The 24,337-nt window shown below is 36.6% G+C and overlaps 1 protein-coding gene across 2 annotated transcripts; it reads left to right on the top strand.

Moving 5' to 3' along the window:
* Positions 1 to 1,145: 1,145 nt before the first annotated feature.
* LOC106643732 (uncharacterized) lies at positions 1,146 to 21,252 on the top strand. 2 transcript variants are annotated; one of them, XM_014358982.2, is made up of 4 exons: positions 1,146 to 1,849; positions 11,297 to 11,423; positions 18,311 to 18,589; positions 19,435 to 21,252. In XM_014358982.2, exons 1-4 carry the CDS (start codon positions 1,847 to 1,849, stop codon positions 19,503 to 19,505), a joined length of 480 nt encoding a protein of 159 aa, XP_014214468.2. In that variant the 5' UTR covers positions 1,146 to 1,846; the 3' UTR covers positions 19,506 to 21,252. The 2 variants fall into 2 exon arrangements, with proteins under 2 accessions (XP_014214468.2, XP_089449394.1); XM_089593268.1 differs by lacking the exon at positions 11,297 to 11,423.
* The last annotated feature ends 3,085 nt before the right edge of the window (positions 21,253 to 24,337 follow it).

Here is a 24,337-nt window from a genome sequence, read left to right as displayed (position 1 = left end):
GAATAAGAATTTCATGATCAAAATTGTTCCTATATAATGTAATGATGTCATTGAAGAATCTCGTAACCCATCAGGATTTTGAATCTTCAACTGGCACGGGTATTCTTATCCCTTGAAGTTTCCCAATGTCTGCTTATTATTGGTTTTCCATATAGTTACACAATAAAACATTTTTACGTTTAAAAAACATTTTAAAAAGGTAAAACCGATCGCTTAAAAAATCATAGTAGGAAAATCGAATAAAAATCATCTGCTTGTACCACATGGATACCGTAAGCCAGAATCTACTATCTCAACAGATTTTTCAATAAAAAAAAATTTTCCTAGATTGGCTTGTGCATATTATAAGTATGGGTATACACACTAAAAGTATAGCCCATTTCTGGTCCAGCGCGTTAATTTGGTTTGGCTATATCGATTGATGGGCCCTGTATAAATACTTTCTTTCTTTTTCTCTCTCTTTTTGCGGAGAAGAATAAGAATGAGAAGAAAAAAAAGAAGCGCAAGCGGAGGGTAAACTTTACTTCTATATACTATATATTATCAATAGCGTAAGGGGAGAGAGAGAAAAGTTGCAGCTGCGCAGAGTGATAATCCGTCCTCCGAAATAACCAAGCGCACTTTACTTAGTTAGCAGCACCGAACAATGGCACATGATTTACAATAGGCGGCTGACCGGTTTTGGTACTATTTTTTCGTTGTCATCGTCCAATTCCACGATGCTCTTTCTTTTCATTGTTCGGTGTATGTATATACCTATGAGTTGCAAAATTAGCAGACTAAAGAATATAATGAGAAAAAAAAAATCCCAATCTCCCCACATGCCCACGCAAGTAGCGGATGACCGTCTTTCATCGCGACGGTCATTTATGAAAATAGTCATTTTATATTACAGAATTATCAAGTTTATATATAAATTATATACATCCATCCGCTACAGCGACAGCTATACCTATATATACATATTATAATATACACAACGCATAGCAGACGACGCCGAGCGTCGACGCGCGCGCGCGTGTTTCTCTTCTGCTCCAATATATATACAACTATATATACATATATACTACATACATAGTATTTCGTGTTATAGTATACGTATTATAGTAGTCTGCTGCTATTCCTTGTTTTGTTGGCGTGTTTCTTCCATCGTCGGCGCTAACACTTTAGTCTGTGTGCGGATGCGTCGGCGTCCCGACTCCGCAACATTATATTATCGCATATGTACTTATATACGTACAGTCGTCGGTTGTGCTCTATATACACTATTCATCCAACTGTTATTAATAGTAATACATAAAAGTGTCCTCGCGTTGTCTTTGATCCACTACTTGGGAAATAAATGCAATTATTAAGAATAGTGCGGATTACGTCAGAGAGAAGGAAACTCAGCCGTATATACAACCGTACACATCAATCAACACAGCTAATAGTGTTATCTGTCCACTAGTTATTTATCTACATCATGCCAATAAATATACTGCTTTCATAAGTGGCTGTATACATATACGTAGTGAAAAACGCGAGTCTCTTTTATATACATGTATATTTGTATGTGAGTGCGAATGCACATGTGTACGTTGACACCCACGCGTGAGCACATTTGCATGTGTCGAGTAAAACTCGCACGAGAATAAGTAAAGAAATCGAGAGACGGCACGGCGTCCGTTCGACCGAATTAACGCGTGTTATAAGTATATACAGTGCAGTGCTTGACTCGGTATACCTGTATGTATAATATTTGACTCCAAAATACCACGATTCCATCAGGGGGCGAGCGTTGAAAACGTTGCGGCCGAGCGATAGCGGGGCAATTTGTCAACCTGCTTCCCCTCCAACTTCACCAATGGTGAGTTTTCGCTTTTTATTGGCTGCTTATTATTATTCAATACACGAACTTTGCGCGTAGACTCTTAAATTGGATACGATTTACGAACTCGTTTCCTCGCAGCTGTGGGTGTAGACCCCGTTTTTTGTATACGAGCTTAAAATATTTCCGATTCAAGGGAAACAAGTGGGGAGGGGGTCGAGGGGTTGAATCGTAAACAAAAATGTTGGGGTTGGGGGTATGGGGTATTTCGATGAATGAAGAGCAATGCCATTGTGTATATATTTTTTATACGTACGTGTTATTTGGAGCAGCTGAGGTTTTTTGTTGTCGTCGGTATATTGGCTCTGGTTCCAATGTATAAAGAGACTGTGTTTGGGGGGGCTAGGGGAGAAAAAAATAAAAAAGTAAGTTGATATATTGGAAACAAAGCATCGGCTTCGCTGATGTTGATTTTCCGAGGGGGAGCAGTTCGCAAAGCTTTCGTATACATAAAATATGCGATGAGGCTTTACGGTTCTCGTGCTACACGTGAATTCCTGGGCTTTGTTTTTCCTGTGGCATCCTCTTTCGAACTTTTTATCATCTCTGGGTGTTAGGTATGTGGTGGTTACTCCAATGCTTTGCGTACACTTATACATTTGTGTATACGGATTATTGATGGCTTTGAGGGCTTTTTTTTACGAGAACGCAAATATTTTTCTCCGCGAGAATGAAGGACACTTTTGTTTTTTCGGTCGGATAATTTTTTATCAATTAAATATATTATGTGATCATGTATCAATGAAAAACATAATTATTTAATGTCTATTGTGCTTCATAATGGTTAGCAGCTGAAAACAATACTTTAGCCAAAAAAAATATCGTCTTTTTTCAAAAAGAAATTGATATCTGTGATGGAAAAAACATTGTGAATCTTAAAAATATGCTCTTTTTTTCCATGTGATATCTCAATGCTTTACACCACTCGTACAAAACATATCGAACACAATTCTCGTAGATCTGAAAGCAGTAAAAATATTTTGTACAAAAAATTCTGTACGTTGTAGTAACGCCTTTTTTCTTTGGTGATAAATGTATCATTTGTCCTATGTGTACGCATATGCCTTACATACAAAAGCTTTTCGTAAACTTGGGAAACTTGTTTTTTACCATCTATTTTTAAATGTGATCGATGCATGTAGAGATAAAACTTGAAACACGTCGTTTAAGCACGATGTGCATTAGCTTAAATGATCAAGTAATTATCCTCTACTAGTTATACATGCTTCGGAGCTTTGGATATCACTTTACAATCTCCTATCGTAGTATTGGGTAGTTATTGGTTGTACACGTCATCCAATGTACAAAATAAAATTACGTACTCCACAGTTTTTAGCTATGAAAAATAATGTTGGACTTTGGACTGCGTGCCCATTCGATATATAATTTAAACGTTTTAAAAATCACAATCAATACTTGTATCAGTTTCAAGGAGTGTTCCTATTACAATTGATGCCGAGGGAAATCATCCATCAAACGATAAAGGTTTAATAAATAACCCAATTCAGTTGATTACGGTAGAAAATAATATGTTGCAACTGTCTGGGCAATAAGCTTCCCACACATGAACATGATACTCTCGAAAACTTACTAACAAGTAAATAAGCAGTAATGCATCACGGTTATGTATACAACTCGAGACGAAGGAGCACGAAGAAAGTCGTTCAAAAAGTAAACGCCTTACTTATCCCTGTTCTTCATGAGCTGACGTCAAAGTTTGAACTTTGTCCAAGTCATAAGATTTACCCTCTTTCTCGAATCGCGTGCAAATTGGCTTGGAGGAGCACAAACTTTGTCTTTCTCTTCTGTTTACAAAGTATTTCCACAAAAAAGACGAACGACAATACTAGGTACTAATTGACCCGATGCTTGTAGCAAAAGGAACCAACGGAGAAAACGTATAATTTGTGAATTACACAGGGAAAAGGGAAAGAAGTCGCGGAAAAGTAGCTGAAAACGAGGGGGAAAAAAAGTGGCGAAAGAAACCCAGGGGCTTATTAGCAGCAGGAGAGAGAAAGTGGTCAAATAAACTTGTTTGTCCCCCGTTGCTTGTCGCCGTGCATGAACATCGAAAAATTCATGAAAAAAATAGGAAAGCTTGAGAAAAGGAAACTATGGTGGAGATAGTTTTCTCTTCCTTTCCCCTTTGTATTGGTTCCTCGCCTCCAACCCTATATAGGCTTACCATCATCAACGAAAATCAGGGAGTGGATGGGCTACGTATCGATCGGTGACAACTTTTTGAATTCTATTTTTTATATTTTCAAACAATAACATCTGCTTTCAGTCGTGCAACGCGTTATTTAGTAAGAGTTTAGTGCAATACCCCTTTGGTTTTGGGGCTAGAAGTATCTATGTATTTTGAGCGATCTCGTAAATACATTGTGAAGAGTGTGCCTAATTAGCACTTTTTTATTTCTTTATTACGGTGAGTTCGAAAAAGCTCGAGTATACATACATACTCGATATACACTTCTTAATATCTATAAGTAGATAAGAAACGCAATATTTGGCTTTTGGTACGTGTTATGTGCGGGAACATTTTGTTCTTATTGTTTTTCATGGGTTTCTTGTCGGTTCTCTTTGATTGAGATCCCCTCAAGTTTTCTGTAAATGTTAAAGTACGTGTTCTGACAACTGTTTCGTTTCCATAAATCTATCGGCGATGAGTCTTGTACTGTGGATCGAACATAAGTCGCTGCGAATCATTAACATTAATGTCTAAATTGATAAGTTTTATTATTCACGGACTCTGTGTTTTGAAATTGATAAGTCTTGATATTTCTTTTGCATTCAAAATACCGTGGGAGGTAATTATTTTAAACGATATATTTGTATTTCAATGCAAAAAAAGTAATCGATTCAAGCCTGCACCATCGAATATTGACTATCGTACTATACTTATGTATATAGCTGTGATAATGAACAAAGTGTTTTACGTATAATCTCTTATGTAATGCGTAGGTACGACAATTGTGTTATCTTGCCGATCGGTTTCTTGTACCTGTCCTATTAAGCGATGAATACCTATTGTCGAGGTTAATGCCGCGAAGGTAATCACGTTATTACATTTGGAATACTATGGTTCGACTTATAATAAACTCGTGGTAAAAATATGTTCCGATACTTTTCTGTATTTAGATAATCAAGTGTACATCATTTATGCATATTCACTTTGAATGTTAACTGACAACACTAGTTATATTTATCGCGTGATTTTTGTGTAATCTTAACATGTTGCTATTGTTAGGGTTTTATCGATTCAGTTGCGTACCAATAAATAATTCATGTAAAATAATGATGCAAAGATGTTGGATTAAATACGCTGATTATTTTGTACAAAACCGTAGGTTTTTCTTAAGTATTGCATAACCTTTGCAACAGAAATGACATTTGTCCTGTATCAACACAGCAATTTTTTTATTAGTGGTCGAGCAAACAATAAATTAGAGAAAATAATGATAATGAAAAGTCTGATAGTGTGTTATTTATACGTAAACAAAAGGCACATAAAATAAAGGGAAGAAAGGGTTTTATTGAAAGATGTCAGATGGCCATGGCACAAAATAAAATTGTGAAGTGCTGACATTAATTTATTTGAATAGAAAATTGAGGAAAAGAATAGAAAGTCGTGGTTGAATAGATAATAATACTTTGCTCCTGATTTTTCTGTATTATTGATTTGAAAAAATATTAGGTGCAAGACGTTTATCGAGATTTTTGGTGTACGGGATATAGAATCAAAAGCAATGTTATAATAAAAGCAATTTAAATACATGTTTTACATGTGCACATTAACACGTTAAGATTTACAGTGTAATGCCAGATTTGTTATATTTCAAATATTTGATATGAATTTGTCATCGGACTTTTATATATACACAAAACATACATCATTTCATCCAGGAAGATAGGATGTCCAAAACGAATATAATTGCTTACAATAAAAGAACATTTTCCAAAGTTGTCATACACCTACCTCTGTATAGTTCCATCAATAAAATTACGAGTTTACAAAAAAATATTGTACGTGTGTATGTGAACACGAGTACGTAGAAAGTCGCTAGCTGTTTTCATTATCGCTGCTATAATCTTGGTGCGCATACTTAATGTTTTACTTACGTGTGCATAGCTGTTCATTGCAGTGCACAATATAATACATTACATAAATATTAATAAAAGTCTAATGCGGTCAAGGATACCGGTTGTTATTATCAAGGAAAAAAGGGCGATCGATTTTGAGAAATGTCGACAAATTCAATCTTCCGCAAACAAAGAAGGCATTAAGTATAACTCTGATTTATAAGTGTTCAGGTCCCTGTATTACTAAAAAAAATGTTTTTCTTTCAAATTTTCGCTTTTTGGCAAAATGGTGTTTGAACACAATTGTAAATCATCAAAGGTTTGTGAGTCGAAGTTGTTGATGGTAAAGTTTCTGAAGGGCTTGTTATGTAGTTTTAAAAATCGGTTATTTCTTACTAGCCTTAACTTGAGAAACGATTTTTTTTTTCGCAGTTAGTAATCAGTTGACCACAACATGTGGAAATGTGGGTTTTATTTCCCTTTTTCTCTTTTGTCAGGTGATAATAAAACTATAAAGTTTCAAAGACCACTTAAAAAATAAGAGTGCAACATTACTAAATCCTCAATAGAATGAAAAGTTTATTAAAATTCAAGTTGTTTAAGTCACAGTGATACATTGCTACCGAGTAAGATATTCTATAGCATAACAAGCAAAGAACGAGATAACCTACCTCAGACTAACGTACGTGACAACAAGCAGAGAGAACGGCAAATCATAAGATAGGGCATCATTCATTTTTAACCGACAATGTCTTAAAGAAAATACGAACTGGATCAACTTATTACAGCATTTTTATGAAATAGTTTCCAGTAATATTTATAAAACGCTAAAATAATATTATACATTGATTCTACAAAAATATGTGACAAGATACACTTTGCCGACGAAGATAGTTCCTTCATTTGCAACTGTACCACCGAGGATCAAGAAGCATGTATAATATTGGTACACGAAGACGAAAGACACGCGTCTTCGGAAACTTGGCCGTGAAGTCATGAATCGATGTTTTCGTCTTGTGCAGCCAGCACGATCTCTTTCCCCTTTCCGACGACGACGACGACGACGACGTAAATTAATTCGAAAGAGCACGAAAATGAGTATACCTATAGACATGTCATCGATAAACATGCATAAAGGAAATGCACAAAAGACAGAGACGCGGGGTACAAAATTAAAGTTCATAGCTGCTGTGCAAGCAGTGCTTGCCGAGAGCAAGGACGAGAGAGAGAGAGAGAGAGAGAGAGAAATCGAGGATAAGCTTCCCTCGTCAAGGTTGGCCATCAGGTGGACGGAATATAATAAAGCGGAAGGGAACGAACAAACGCCGGCTATATGCCTCCGAGTGCTACCTGCTCCTATGATGGAGGATTGTCATACGCGATGCGCCAGACCAGCACAGCCGAGTTACCGTGCAATAAAACGCGTTACGTATCATGCGGCCAAATAGAGCTTGTACATATATATTATATATTCTACATATTGCCATTATATGGTGCAGCATCACCTGATAACTGTCGGACAAGCACGCTTGGTTATATACATGGCTTTTATATATTCTACCTGTGGTACAATGGATGAGGAGCATGGAAGCACGGCTGAAATTGCCGACGCACGCATGGACATTCTATATATACCACCAAAAGGGGAAGGCAATCTAATCAACGGGCGCCGATCGAGTTTACGCTCTCTCTCTCTCTCTCTCTCTCTCTCTCTCTCTTCTCTATGCGAAACTTATTGCTGTAGACATCACCATACCTCAAATCATCTTTTCTCTACGGTTCATCCATTTACAGGGACTGCCGAATTTCTGTTGTCCTTGAGAGAATACGTGGTATTTTTATGTTTATTGTGTGACGTGTTTGTGCGTACAAAAATGAATTTTACCATCTGGAAATCACAAATTTTATTGATTGTTAGTAGGTACGGAGAATCGACATGGAATTTGTGAATTATGTCATCTATCAGTCCAAGTTTGATAATTTATGCATTATACAAATAAGGGAAGTGGAGCATGACATACGATTGTTATTATTATTATTGTTATCAAATAAATAGTGGATGATAATAATGAGATTAATAATTTACTATTATCATCATTATTGTAATTTTATAATAAAAGTGGAGGAGAAAGTAAGGTGGTACAAGCTTGGTGACTCGTAGTCCCAGGAATTAAGATTTGTGGAGTGATTGTGCCTATTGAACCCAATAAGCTTCAAATATTATAATTATATTTATCTTATTATTACTGTAGCTAATATCTACTCATTACTCAGCTAAGGCAGCAGCAGATTGAGCATCCCGATGTACAGTATCTTTAGGGTTCTACTATCACCAGGAATTGCCGCAGATTCATATAAATCTGAGATTTAATGATAGTGCCTCATTAAGAAATGGCCTACCAGATTTTACAAGGTATAGCTCAAGTCAAGTTTATATGTAATAATATGATAACACTTTTTACGTTTGTAGTAAAAGAAGTACAACAAGATGCTTGGATCACCATGTTACAGGAGTTTTCCAGCATCAAACTTAAATTTTTTTCTCCAAACTTCTAAATCAATTCAGAAAAAACTGAGGAAAAAATACGGTATTACTGTAAAAGATCATTCCTAATTTCGGTTTGAGCTTGGGTTCTATTTTTCAACTCAAAATAAAAGGGAAAACAAAAAAATTGTGCTCTGCAATATTTTTTCTCACCTTATAAAATCACGACAGTTTTCATTTTTTTCTCATCATAAGTGTGTAGAAAAAATTAAGTAATAAAAAAGAAATGTTAGTTGTGGAGTACAAAAACAATGATTTTCGTGCATAGAAAGCTCTTTAAGATCCCAAACTGGCTCTGATAACAATCTCACCAGTCAAAGTACCATAAATTATTCAAAGGGGTCTTCATAATCTCGTGCATAGCCAATAAGCCAGTTGTGGGCGTAGATATATATATGTGTGTACAAGAATAGCTGTTAAATGATGAAGCACTCGTGCGAAATCAGAGGAAAAGAAATAAAAGTGACGAGCATAATAATTCAACGATAAACCCGTCTAAGGCGAGCCAGAGCTTGTACCAATAATTTAGACCATCTCTTTTCAAAATTTACCTCGATTGAAAAAAGAAGAAAAAAAAAAGCTTGACCAGCTCTTCGTCGTCTGTCTGTGATAAAAAGAAAAAAAATGTCTACGAATAAAAGGGTGCGAGGCAGAGCTGCGCTTGAGAAGTAAAGGGCCCACCTGACCTCACCCAGAAATAAAAGGGTGTTACATAACTTACACACAACTACTAATAAGCATCTCTTTTTCCACCATCGTCTTTGGCACATACGTGAAAGTCGAACTACTCTTATATTGGTGTGCCTGGTTAAGGGTCGTATCTTTGGAAGTTTGTGCTGGTTTTCACACAAGCTGGCAAAGAAAATCAATAGCCTGGCGTTTGAAATAATAAGTTTCCCGGAAATCTTTACCCTTTAGCATATGTACCATCGATCGATTTACCAGTATAGCAAAACAACCTGTGATTTTCCGCCTTTTCTCTCTCTCTCTCTTCAGAGACATTTTTTTCGCTTCGAAATTTAGTTGTTTTAGACCTATATTCACATACATCTCTATAGTTTTATTTGATGTTGTCGTTAGTGTATAGACAGGTATTATGTTCTTCTATTTATGCCAGAAATTATATTATGCCGTCAGCTTCTTGTGTCACCACGTTGAACTGATAATCAAGCTAAAAGTACGGATTTTTTTTAAATACGCGAAAAAACTACTTATAACCTGAAGAGCGACCTTTCGAAGTTTGTAATGAAAAAAGTTAATAGTCCTTCGCCACGTACATACCCAGAATGTGTATGAATTTTTCTTTTTTCCGTTGTCATTTTGCATTTCAATTTTTTCTTATCATAACAACGTTTTGTATGCTAAAAATAACACAGGAAACTTAGTTGTTATTTGAAAGAGAATTTCTGCAAAAGTAATTAAATTTTTTTATAAAATCCATGATTGTCTTTAGCCGTTTACGATTTTCCATTTTTCTTTTTGATTGGCCTGAAATTCTGAAATATTTATCGCCCGACGAGAAAATAATGATCGAACTCGGTATGGGTTTTGCATAAAAATGAGTTGTGCATAATGTATTCATGGTCCACGCGAAATTGAGTCAAATGTGGAAGGTCGAAGAACAATATTTTTTTAAAGGGAATTCATTTAAATTGTGATTACCCATACCTGCATTTTTTCCAATTTTTCTTGTTTTTTTTTTACAGTCACAAAAAAAATTCTCCGCATTACCCATCTGCCGTAAAACATCAGCATCGCGACCCAGATATATTATTCCATCGGGCAAATTATTTCCGCCCCAAAAACTCTCAATAAACACATTTTTCAATCAGTGTCCTTTGACATAAAGCAAACGAGAAATAGAGACGTTCTTTAAAAAATACCTAGCAGTGATATACAGTACCACTCTTTTTTCATACATTTTTAGCTTGTTTGTTACACTGTAGTGGCATAAAAAAATAATCAACGCACACGTGCAATTCATTTTACTTAACTGTATTGCACAATATAATGTCCGGTTATGATTTTTTATTTTTTATATTCTATTTTCTTACACGTGGAATGGGAATTTGGGTATAGTCTATGAATAAAGCGAACGTGCTTATTTTCATCAGGAGGGGATTTGATTCACGTAAATTTGGGTTATTCCCTCTTCCGAAGCTATTTCTAAAAAATTCTCTTTTGCGTAAATTATCGTTATCCGGATGATGAAGCTCTAAGGACTTCTTCATTAGTGTCGCAGAGTTAAAAGCTTTATGCTGTTGAGCGTAATTAAGCTCACTCGTCTCGTTCAATCTCAAATTTTACCTGAATTTTTTTTATTTATTTTTTTTTTTTTTTACGTATTTTCTACCCCACGTATAATCAGGAAATTTTTCTCTTACTTTTAAAAACTCGACCTGGTCAAAGTAAAAACATTTTGTCACTGGAATATTTCGCCCCTTGCAACCACTGCCAGAAAATAAAAAGAAGAAGCTATATATACGCACTTGTAAGCCCTAGGATACAATAAAGCTATATCCCGAGCATTAGAGCAGTGCCGTTCATTATGCTTTGCGTCTGCACGAGGCCATGCGAAAAAAACGCGGGGAAGGGAAATAAAAGCAGGGGAGAACCGTGCGTTTCTCTAATACGTGAAAAAATCCCTGTGTGTGTGTACGCGTGGGTGTGTTTAATGCGATGAAATGAAAAAAAAAAAAAAAAAAAAAAAAAAAAAAAAAAAAAAAGTAGATTCGAGTAGATAAACAGCAAAAGAAAGCTTGCACATGTATTTAACATAACATGAAACGAGGGTGCAGGTGAAGAAGCAGCAGAAAGCTCGGCTTGATGGGGGCGTCCGCATACCCGTATCCAACAGACTGGCCAAGCATAGTAACCGGAGAAAGCGCCCACCCTCCATCACCACCAACATCACAACCGTCCAAGGTACAACCTCAGCCACGTTATTTTCTCTCGCTCACATCCTTTGTAATTTTTTTTTTTTTTTCTTGTTTTCCTATTCACTTGTATGTACACACGCTCACGACAAAGCTCAAATTTTTTGTTCTCGTTTTTCTTAATAAACATATTAACCAACACGTACTTGTACTTTTTTCCTCTTAGCTGGCTGCTTTTTCACTTAATCCTTTTTTTCGCTTTCAATATATCCTTTTTTTTCTACTAATTTTTCCCTCTGTACTTTTTTTGGTAATCCCATTGCTCCTTTGTGTCCGTTGATTCGTTGAAACGAGTCGGCGGATGATCGTTCATTTTCTTTGTAAAAGCACGTCTTTGTTGGAAACACAGCAGCCAATTTCATCGGGATGGCAAACAAAGACGAAAATCGCAAAGCATCATCTCGGTGCTTCTGTACCTATACCCTTTCAAATGAATCGCGAATTCTTATGATTGGTCAGTCTTTATGAAACTAATGTTGCAGTAATGAGCATTTGTTACACCCGTTTTTTTGTATATACGCTTTTATTTAATTCGCACTGTTTGCCTGTGTGTTTCACCGTAGTATAGGATTAGCAGAATATTGTAATTAACTTTAAATCTATTGTTAGTTCAGTTAAAAATATTTTGTTTAGATATGAGTGTTTATCTTAAATAGATTAAAATAACAAATTTAAAATATAGTTCAGGTTAGTTTACACTTCATTTTCTATATGCACCTGCAGTCGATGACTCGTCTTACCTTGTTCGTATATAAGTTAATTCGTAGTCGATGAACTCTTGAGTTGGAAGTCAATTCGCGTAAATTGTTTAGTTAAATTATAGATCAAAATTTTAACTCAATAGTTACAAATTAGAAATAAAAAAAAAAATATATTAATTTGCTCGTATTAATAATTTCCCAAGTAGAAAATAATTTACGGGTCTTCAACAGAGCATGTTTCGATAAATTACAATGAAAAACTATTTTAATAATTTTTTACATGTATTTTATCTCGTATATGACCAGAAGTGAATGAATAATTATAATTTTTGATGTGTAATTTTATTTCACAAAGATTGAAACGAGGCAAATTTACACCAATTGACAGTATTTGACCAACGTGTGCTCATGGCCCTTGTAAACACTAAGTAGTGTGTGTACATCCATGTATTACACAGAAGTTGCAAAAGTACAATTTCACACTGACTGCAAGTAGAAATTTCCGTAGTCCTTAACTTTTTCGTTTCTGATCATGTAATCAGTCGTCATCAAATAGACGTACTTCATAAATGATTCCGTAATCAAGAAGCAAAATGACACTTATTTCCTTGTACTTTTTGTAGCTTACAAAATCCACTTGCATGCGATAAACATCCCGAATTAACACGTAACTTTTAAACTAGTCGTAAAATAGTAATCAACGAACGGCACTCAGGAGATATCCGTAAAAACCACCACTTTTCCTTGTGCAAGTCAGTGCACTCGCTCGAATGGAAAGGAAAAAAAAAAGTCATCTATTGATCCTTGTTGTTCGTATTTTGGTGTCTGACGTTTTTTGTCGAAACCTACTTTGAAACTACCGCCGAGAAAAATAACATTCAAGGCTGTGACTCCCCACTCGCCAATAAAAATTAGAAAAAAAAAAAGAAAATTCAAACGCCAACGAACGTACCTCGCGTCGCAGCACGTCAATAACATCCCCCTCTATAGCCGTGCTCCCGCCCGCAATATCCATCTCCCTCTTTCATCGGGTTGCCAGGACGAGCAAAAGCTCCCACTCGCGGCTGACGTGTTTTTTCGTTGCTTCCTTTTTTTATTTGTTAAGTGTGCCCCGTCAATCTTCCTTCCTCCCCTCCCCTTGGCTCACGAAATTAATCACCCCGACGTCTTGCCTTCTTTTTATTCGCCTCTTCTTTTCAATCTCACTGTCTTTCCGAGCGCATCCGCTTCTCCCTCCAACGCCACGAGATACGACTCGATCTTCATCCTCCCGGGCGTCGCCGTTGCGCCGCGAGAGACGATAGCCTATAGGTGTCGTGATCTTGTTTTTGTGCGAGATTTAATATTCCGTCTTACCTGCCTCATTTTATTTTTTTGTTTTTTCATTTTCATGGCTTCACAATGAGTTGCCAGGGAAAAAATAGATCTGCAACAAAGCGAGTCAAAAACTTTGATGGAACACGACGATAATAGATTTATGCTTTCAGTTTGAAAATTATTTTTTAAAGCTACGTATATTTTCCTCGGTACAAAAAACTATTAATTCAAATGATTCTCTTCTACAAAAATGATGTCATCATAATTTTCTTCCCACGAGGATCATACTTGGGTCGGTTCATCATTTGCACACAAGAGTGTCGATCAAATCAGCCGTTGTATCTGCATGAATTTTCGCAAGGACAACTATAGTTTTCGCGCCGATTTTTAAGGGATGGCTTTACATTCTTGATCACCATCAGCTGCACTTTCATCGACCTCTGTTCCGCTCAAAATACACACCGACACACATAGATGGGACAGATCGACCATTTCACCTCTGTATAACTCGTTTATCTCTCTTTTTCTTTTCCCTCCGCGTCCCATCTCATCTCCCTTTCTGCTACGCAGAAATAGCTCAAGTCTCTCGTACATCATTCAATTTACAGCAATTTACTTTTCTTCCACGAGTAACTTAATTTCGCTTGTTCATTCATTCGCTACGTCGTCGTTCTTTCTAATATTACATTTCTCGGGTAGCCTTAAAATTTGTTTACGTATATGTACTGTACATATATAGGCCCCTCAATCGTACTTAAACGCAGATGAGCATCTCTGACGTGGACTGAGCCTCATGACGCATTTTAATGTTCGATCCTTATCATCATCATCATCGCTGGATTCTCCGATCGATGTGATTTTTTGTTCACAATTTGATGTGAAGACGGACAAAGATTCGTGCAATCAGATTACAACGTCGGTCGTTTGTCCGAAGTGTACGAGCGATGAATCGTAATCTTGAAAGACACCACCCTTTTATCCAGCACACATGGGCATATGTACACCTTCCCGAGGGCTCGTACTGCATACTTGCACTTGATTAAAGCAGCTTGAATTTATATGTAATGTATTCTCATACTGCACTCGACTAAAGCAGCTTGAATTTATATAATGTATTATGTAGAGCAGAATTTTGTGTGGCCAATTAAACAGAAGTGTTTGATTAAACAGCGAAAAATTAATGATGGTTGTATATTTATCAAAGTTTAGGTTTTTTTGTTTGCTTATTTGTTTGATGATACTTCATATGTGGAGCAAATATCTGCTATACACTTTAACTGAAGTTGCTGAGTATGTACTAACACTTGATAGTAAACAAAAAAAAGTTATCTCAAGTGCTACACTACACGTATTCATATATATATATATACATTTAGATACCAGAACAGCACTTGTCGACTAATCAAGAGCTATTAATATACATTTTTTATTTAAAAAAAATCGATTCCAGCACGTTGAGGATAGAGATTTGAATATCATTAAAGCAAGATATTTACGTGGTATGAGTTTTGACAGCGATAAGTAATGTATTTTTCTTAAATCTTTCTCTAAAATTGTTTGAATTAGAGTTTTCGTGCGAAAAAAAAAAATAAATAAAAAAAACTAGTGTCACTGAAAGAAGATTATGCAACAAATGATAATAGCCCCAGCAGCTTTGTTTTCCCAAGTTTAAGCGTCAAAGTGACAGTAATCATTGTGCCTTCATCACAAGACAAAGAAAAACAATACTCGCTCTGTGTCTTCCTCTTTAATTTTCAGACGGAAAATTTTAGTTTCCGAATAAACTTTGATGCAACATCAGGGATACTGGGGAAGCGTTTTCGTGACTAAAGCTGCTGCACCGATGCATATAACGGGAACCTGACGTCGCGTCGCGTGCATCTAATGAGCTTATTCGGAGCATTATTAACAAGCTGCCATTCGAACTTTAGACGCGTCAGTGCAATTGACTTTGAGATGCATGCGTATAACGTTAAAATACTCGCCCAACAGCAGATCATATTTTAAAGACGAAATTAATTTTTTGCTGATTCATTTTTTTTAATTTCTTAGTTTTGTACGTAAAACTTTTTTGTTTACATTGGGGTACAAAAAAAAAATTCTACAAATTGATTACATGTACCTAGAAGTGAACGTGTATAATTTTCGAATTACCGGTACGGTAGAGCTAGTAAGTGGACCAACGTGAAAAATTAATAATACGCCAACCATGTTTACTTCTTCTTCTAAATTTATTATTAAAATATAACTACAATTGCTGAAAAAAAGGTGGATGGAGCGTTCAATAAAAATGTATTTTTTATTTGAGTATATAATATGTAGTGAGGAGCAGGGTACAATCCCGTTTGCTCCAAGGGGACTACCATCAACTACGTAACTAATTCAGGGGGAGGGTAAACCTTGCAGTATTTAATGAGGGAGAAGGAGCAAGCATAAACAATTTTACTAATTAAAAGAACGAAAATTAGCGAAAGGAGGATAAACTTGAAGGATATTCGAAAGACAAAAGACAAGAGGGAAAAAAAAGACAATTTAATGAATCATTTGCAATAAGCCTTGTGAAATTATCAAATGCAGAATTATGTGGTACATAATGTCAATTACAAATCCTACACCTAAACTTCTTCATCTGAATTTTTATTTGTTGATCACTAGTTCACAATATTTTCGCTAAAGAAAATTTTACACATTGACGTAACGGTAGAATGTAGTAATCTTTGTACCTAATGCCATATTATAATATTTAATTCTGCGTACAGACCTTTTTTTGTTTTACTTGGGGTTTTATGACACACATAGAACGTTTATCAACTCCGTTGACTGCGAGCATCTAAATAATTCATTTAACTTGACTCAATGGTAGTGCGTTTATGTGAAATAGAAGAATTGCGTTCAGCCTGCTAGTATTAAGAAAATATTCGTTAAATGAGTTCTAAAAAAGTAAAGATTAGTCCTTCAAAAATCTAGTGACTCAATTTTTGAAAAATCCATAGAGTACTTTTTGTTATCATATTACGCAAAATACGTATAAAATTAATTTAATAATATGTAAAGTTACATCATTGTAGTGATTGTCACAAAGTGTTCTTCTCCCAATGCTACCACTGATAACTAGAAAAACACATTTCCCGAGTTATGGCTGGCGTAGATATAAAGAATATATGTATATTCCACCTCAATACGCATAACAACCTATTTTGCCGTAATTTTATGGCTTTGCGTAAACTCTGTGACTTGAACTTGTTGCGATGACAAAGACGTCAACCTTTTCTCGAGACCAGTGCATCTTCGCCTGTATACGTGTAACCTCTCTTTTCTCGTAGTTTCACGCCAGCCGAGTACTGCAACGATCGCTTTTAAGCGATGCACGCGCGTGACACTCAAACTTGTCCTTCGGCCATTCAATTCGCCCCGGACGATTACGTGTGCAATTAGGAGCACTTTGTCTTGTTTTTTGTTTCGTTTTGTCTGATGTTCGTCTACTTAGCACGTGAAAAACAATAAGCCACTCATATATTATATTGCAGCCATTGTTTGAAAAATTACTCACGGGGAAAGGCCGCGCGGTGACTTAGCTTCGCAATGAACGCACGCGTCGTTTGTTCCGCTCGCAATATCCGTTCCACGGCAATATATACTGTACGAGTTATGCAATGCTCCAACGATTGCAGGTACATGTGGTTAATCTGTACAGGGAAACTCGGTTAAGTACATAGGGCTTTCTCTGTTTTGCCCTGGTTTATTCCAACAACAATAACAATGGTGTCCATCATAAGATTATTGTATCGATCGATCAAACCAACTGTTGTAACGATTTAACTCAACTGTTGACTAACAAGCTATGGGAGCACGGTTTTTGCCAAAAATTACGTTAAAAACATACATCATTTGTTGATACTTTTGGCTATATGTATGCTACATCGTGTATAACAATACCACCACAGCTGCTGATCTATTTGTTTCGTTTGGTATTTAAAATAATATAATTGAGCTACGTTAGCTTGCGAATGTCGTACTTCTTGATTCAAGAAGACTTCGTACAGTGTAGTAAAATAGCCATTTTCTCATGAGTTTGGAGAATATGGAAAATCAATATGAGAACCTTAGTTGTCTGTGAGTGCAGAATGTGCGCGTAAAAACTTCGCTACAGCTTAAGTACCGAAAGTGCTTGTCCAATATTATTTTTATGCAAAATTTCCTCTAAAGCTCTCGAAACAATTTCTTAGCTGTACAGATATTGCCATGAATGAAAAATCGATGCACGCAAAATGGGAGCTTACGATCCGTATTTTTTTTTTTTTTTTTCTACCGAAAGTACTTTTCGATACAGCTGAAAAAATTTGCAATCCTACGAATGGATTTTAATTTTTGAAACCAAATTTACGTGCGATTTTATGAATCCTCGAAAAGTATTCTTGAACGTGTAAATTTATGATTCTGAAATTTCGAGCGTTGCCCACGGCATTTAACGACCAACAGATTTTATAATACACTAAAATATTGAAAAAATTATTCTTTGTTTCACTTTTAAAATAGAAAACCTAGACCAACGTCATTTTGGTCGTTAAATTTTTTTTTAAATTTAGTTTATGAAAAATGCTATGAGTGAGTGCTTGAAACTAAACGGTATATATTTATTCTCGATAATCCTATTTATCGACTACGGCAAAAAAATATCTGTGAAAATAAATAGCATTAAAATAAATTTATTTTGTGAAAGGGTAAACGAGCTCGAAGTTAAAAATTGCATGTCTTTGAGCTACCATAATTCTGGTATTCCAGAATGTAAGGTTCTCGTGAAGCGCCTCTTTCACGCCAGTAAAAAAAAAAAAAAAAAAAAAAAAAAAAAATATTCAAGGTGCTGCTCGTCGGCTCGCAGTCCTGAGGATGCTGTCGCAGGAGTATTCGGAGGGTGAGCCCGGGGTGCCGGGAACAAGTTCTGGTTGCAAGGACGAAGGCGCGGCAGGAAGCTCCAGCGGTGCCGTGACGCCGAGCGGCTTCGTAAACGGCGAGGGGACTCAGGAGTTCCTGTCGACCGGCCGGACTGGACGCAGAAACGCCATGCCCGACATACTAGGGCAGCACGCGGAGACCGGCACTGCCGATCTACCCGAGAAACTCGAGGCACTCAGCACGGGTCGGTATTCCTTTTTTTTAATAACAATATACAAGAGGGGACAGGGATAATTCGTACACTCGTTCTTTTATTTAATCAAAAGTTCGATTTTACCCTACTCCCCTTTATTATTAATATCCAATCGCATCGTAACGTCCTGTATTATCTTTGAAAAATCTCGTGGAAAAAAATCTAACAAAAGAAAAAAAAAAAAGTAATAATAATAATAGTAGTCACAATTTCAACGACATATAAATTAATGTCGAACGAGAGCGAGAGGGAAAAAAGAAAATCCCGATCGAGCCATTGCACGTGAACCCTCGCAGTATACCACATTTGCCTCACGAAGGTCCGTCGCTGTAATAACAGTAATCCCCGATATACGCGAACGGCCATAAAAATAAGATCGATTCAACAATTCCGTGTATATACGCACGAGCAATCGATAAACAGAGTTACTGCCCGACCGCGTTAACAGCATGCTCGCGTTGAAAACGACCTCATCAACCTGCTAACCTTTATCCATGCACACATATATATATGTATATAAATATACGTACGTATTTGTACGCGATGCTGTCTCGTAAATCTTTAATTGGGACTCGCGCGTGTAATGAGGCCGGTGCGCGCGATTCTCCGTTTACCATCGTTTGCTCCGAAATAAAGTCCATACCGATCAGAGGAGCGACAATTTTTAATTTACGGCTGGCCGGCTCCCAATAAATCCCGAGAGCGCCGCGTTTGCAATCTGTTTTTTCACCCTTTGGTTACGTATATACGCCTTCCATTACGTCAGAGGTCACGGCGTAACCATCGACGCGATCCAACTTTGTGTACAAATATCATCAAAAATGTATGATTTCCAGATCCCGGCAACTCGTCGAGGAGTCAAGCCGAGGCCTCGTCGTCGGAACAACAGCAACAGCGCGCCGGCTGACAACTGGACACCACCGTTGGCTCCACCGAAGCATGGGACAGTCGTTGAATCTCAGAAGCACACCCGAGCTCTCTCCCTCTCTCTTGTTTCTTTATTTACTTTTTTTTTTTTTTGCCTACGTGTCTTTCTCGCAACGTCGGAGTGAGCTATGCATATACGAGCGACGATGCGCCAACAATAAGACAGCGTGTAAACGGAATGGTTTTTCTCTTCGTTGATTTTTATTTTTTTTTTTCTCTTTCGCGTCAAGACAACGCATAAAAAGAGCGCGGCTCGCCGTACGCCAAGTGTATCAATTTATATACGTGGTATAATATAATATGTGTTACGCGTGAGATCGATGCTGCAGCTATATAACATGTAAGCGTTTACACGCGCGGGTGCAAAAAGGTTTTGTGTACATATTTAATGGGTGTTTCGTTGACCGAGAAAGAAAAACAATTACCTGATGTGTGTGCTTTTCAACTGTCTATTTGGTTCCTTGTATGTTGTGTGTATGTTGATTTTATTTTATTTATTTTTTTTGTATTTACCACTTACAAGGGTATCGTTGCAGGTGGTTGTCCGGGTATTTATTATGCATGATGGTCGATCGGTAGTATGTTCATCCTCGAATCTCTGCGGTTTATAAATGTGCATGTATATATATACATATACGTGGGAGCGGCTATTTAAGAGGGATGCAAGGGGCCGTCGTCGTGTAAATAAACAAATATTTTTTTAATTAGACTAGCGCGCGTTTAGGTATGATCGGAAACTCGATGATTTTTATCGGTAGTGTTTTCTATCTATTTGTATTGTAATATATTGAATAATGTACGCGAATGCGGATGATTTTTTTTTTTTTTGTGGGTCTTGAGGACAGGATTTTTTTTTTTTAGATGTCGCCGTAGGTGTCGATAATGGGGCGAGGGAGGAGGGATTTATTAAATTTCTCGTCGGTCTGGACTTGGGGAGGGGGATCTCTTGATCTTTCATTGTTAGCTGGCGATTGCGTCCTCCCGTTCCTGAGGGAGAAGGAAAAATAATTGGAAAACCCAAGTTGTGATTGAAAAATGTCAATAAAATTCTCGCGAAAAGTATTTTTAATCTCTTAAAATGAATGATGACGGGGTTTTCTTGAAACTCGATAATTTTTTTGATGGACCAATAAAATTCTCAACAAATGATGGTCGTTTATAATAATAATTTCAATTACCATGAGTAGAACAACACTTTGTAGAGAAGCAGACAAAAATTCTTTTTAGAGGCAAAAATGATGTTCGTCTCTTTCTCTTTGATGCAGCATTCCTATAGGAAACTTTCGCGATGACCGTGAAAGTTTTCAAGGATATTCCCAATAGCCAAAACGAATCTCAAACAAACTTAATTTAAAAGTGAATTTTTTTACTACTTTATTGCAATTGAAACATTTTAATGTGTAAAATAAAATACACACTTTCATTTGATACAATCAAAAAAAAAGTGTAGAAACAAATCAAAAAATGAAAATACTTTTGAAACGGCAAAGCAGCTGCGAATTGTTAAATCATATTGTATTGTTTATTCCCATGTATCTACATATTAACAGTTTTTTTACTCACTTTACTCGGAAGAAAATAAAAATTTTAGCATCTGGACCTCTCAGGTCTCTACTATCCAAATGGAAAAAAAATGTATAATAGTAATAAATAGCAACTCTCAAGTAACTCGTCAAAGTATTGTTTTGTGTGTACGTACGAACACTGGCAGGTCATGAGTCGCATATGCGTACCTACAGGCTACCCTTTGGGATAGAGGTAGTTGAAAAAATTGTAAAAAAAAACTCATAGGAGTTAACTTGATAAGTTCTCCAATTTTTCACATAGTTTCCTTTTTTTTATTTGCATATTTTCAACTGTAACTGTATCATTAAACATGCGTGTTTGATAATGTACATAAATGCTAAGTCCATAACTGTATGTTTGGAAAAAGCAAGTGTAAAAATTATAAATATTTATAAAATTGGTAGCAAGAGAAATACAATAATATTAATACGTAGGACAACTAACCAAGTATATTTTCAAACACGCCTGCGCGTTTTGGCCCCTCTCCAATGTTCAACTGCGTGCACATACATGTATCGTTGAAGTAAAAAAAAAAAAAAAAAAAAAAACAAGCGTCATGCAAGCGATCTCAACGACACCCTGCAAGCGTGTACGACGAGCGTGTGATCTGATCCTGTAAAAAAAAGGGGCACCCCCTCCCCCTTTGTTTTATCTCCACAAATTATTCGTATTACGGTAACCATAGTATTATTAACCGATAATAAATCGATGTGTCTCTCGTTGCCAATGACTCGGCGAGCTCAGTGTCGCCTTGCAATTATTGTTCAGATGCTCTCTCTTCGCAGCTTCATTTTTCGGGTTGAGATTGCCAGTGTCGAGCCAAGGAACTCTTACGGCTTTTGGTTCAATTCATTCAAAGGACTGAGCGTTTACGAGCCGAAAACTCGAGCAGTAAGAGTTACCTAGGCCCCGTAGGCAGCGTAGGAAAAAAGAATCGTATTGAGAGACAATCGTGCGAAATTTAACGAAATTTTTTTTCAAAACCGGCAAATAAACGAGAACAATCTCAAGGTCTGCCGATTTTACGGGCAGTCAGGCTCGCTCTCCGGTATACCGATCGGCTCTCATGTACGCTGCAAGCACACGCATTTCAGCTCTGATTCGCGATCCTAAATGGAAAGTGCGGGGAGTTTGAAAGTTTTCTACGACGCGGTGCAGCGCTTTTTTCGCGATTTCCAGTGAAAAGACAACCCTGATCCGTTTGACCGAGAGAAATCGATGCTGCGACGAGGCAGTCGCGTCGGATTGTGTGTTTACAGTTGGTACGGTTATTATTGGTGCCCGCGTGTCTCCCTCGACCCTCGACTCTCGAGCAAAAAGCAGGTTACGACTATTGGTTTTAGCGTTATTGTTGTCTATGCTTTGAAACGCGACGTTCGCGAGTACAATCGCGGGAAAGAGAGCGCCTGAGAGTGAGCGACGATACTGTATACGAGAGCACCTCAGTCAGTGACACAAATTTAAAAAAAAATGATAAGTAACCTTTGATTTTTTTTTTTTTTTTTTTTTACTTAGTAAGTAAAAAGTAGTTTTTGCGCGATGTGCGTCCTTCGGGCTATTCGCTAGGAGAATGTACAAGGTGCTGTCCTCATTTGAGAGGGTTTTAATATATTTTAGGTATTGTGGAGTAAAATTAGTTGAAGCTGCCATTTATGGTATTTTAGGATACCTTTTGTCTGTCCAAAGTGACACGTAGTGCCAGCCTTTCTCCCAAATTATGTTCTAGTGAATTTGGTTAATGTTGTGCTACGTCGAAACCAAAACCATTGAATTTTGGTGAAATACAGCGGACAAAGGTTACCCCTGCGATGCTGTAATCGGATTAGCAGTATTAAATTTCTCCAATTCGAGACACTTTCCGAAAAGTTCCCCTAAGGAGCTTCGTCGATCACGAAAGTTCTCCCGATCCTCTGGGTGTGGATTCGTTTTCCAAGTGGTCTGATGATATATACATGGGGATGAAAAAAAGGGGGTTAAAATATGTGCGGATTATCGGCTATGTGGCGCAGGGATATCGATGTACATACCACAAACGAAAGAAGTGCTATGGTCTTGATCCCTCGCATACGTGTATGTGTATAAACTATGCGTGTGGCGCTAAACTTTTATGATCGTCGTGCTACAGCAAAAAACAGTATTCGACTTAAAGCTCGCGAGTTCCTGTGCGCGTGTAAGTATATGCGAGTGTTCGGCGATTGTAAGAATATTAGTATTATGCGATTCAATAATGTCGTTGTAATGTGTAAAAATATAAATATTAGGAATGCTCGTTGCGAAGGACTTTGCGGAATCTGTTGCATTAACATTGCTCTCGATGTTTCGTAAAGAAAATCAAGGAAAAAAAAAAAAAAAAGAAAAACAAAAAAAAATGAAAAGCCATCCCAAAAATGTGTTGTGATTTGATTTATTGTTATTTTTCACCATTCTTTCCTAAATCATGAGAAAATAAAAATTACAAGAATAAAAAAGCAGTTGTTGTTCATGAAGAAGTCCTTACTACTTATTGAAAAAAAAAAAAAGTATTAAAGCGAATATTTGGTAAGAAAAAGGAAGAAAAAATTAAAAATACAAAGTCTGTCACTGTAAATACATCAGCTGTGTCTTATGCATTGCATAAATAATTTACTATGTGTAAAAATAAACATTTCATTTGCCATCAGACAGGAATAAAAATTCGGATTCCGGCACTGAATTACTGTATTATACTTGCAACTGATTTCTCTCCATTCTTTATGTTTGACATTAAAAATAAATTTTAATAAACTAGGAGAAAATATATTTGTACACAGACAGTGTGATAAGGATTAATACGTCTAATATGATCAAGTGTACAAGCCATCCAGTGTCGGAGCTCCAACCTTCGCCATCGAATATCTATGTCTGTCAATTCAAGTCATTTTATTCATGCGTCACATAATATTATTGTTATTGTAAAAAGTAAGAGTACAAGATTATGTGCGGACTGATTGTATATTTATAACTGATAGATGGTTCGAATCGGTAGTGTCCGTTGATACATTTTTATTTCATCCTGCAAATGTCAATCTAGAATAATTTTTACACAAATTTGTTTTTATGTTAATGTACATTCAGAAAACTATTGTGATTCGTTAATTTTTATCTAATATTCAAATACAAATTTTAACTTCTGGAATAATTCTTGTTCCTAATTTTGAAACACAGGACCGAATGAAAATTAAAAGAATAACTGTTAATTTATAAACATTTTTTAATCTATATAGATGG

Source organism: Copidosoma floridanum, unplaced genomic scaffold, assembly GCF_036245765.1.
Source record: "Copidosoma floridanum isolate Cflo_tuat_1 unplaced genomic scaffold, Cflo_Japanese_pri ptg000019l, whole genome shotgun sequence".
NCBI classification, from domain to species: domain Eukaryota; kingdom Metazoa; phylum Arthropoda; class Insecta; order Hymenoptera; family Encyrtidae; genus Copidosoma; species Copidosoma floridanum.
The sequence above is the reverse complement of the archived record's forward strand: the minus strand, read 5'-3'. Positions and strand labels throughout refer to the sequence as shown.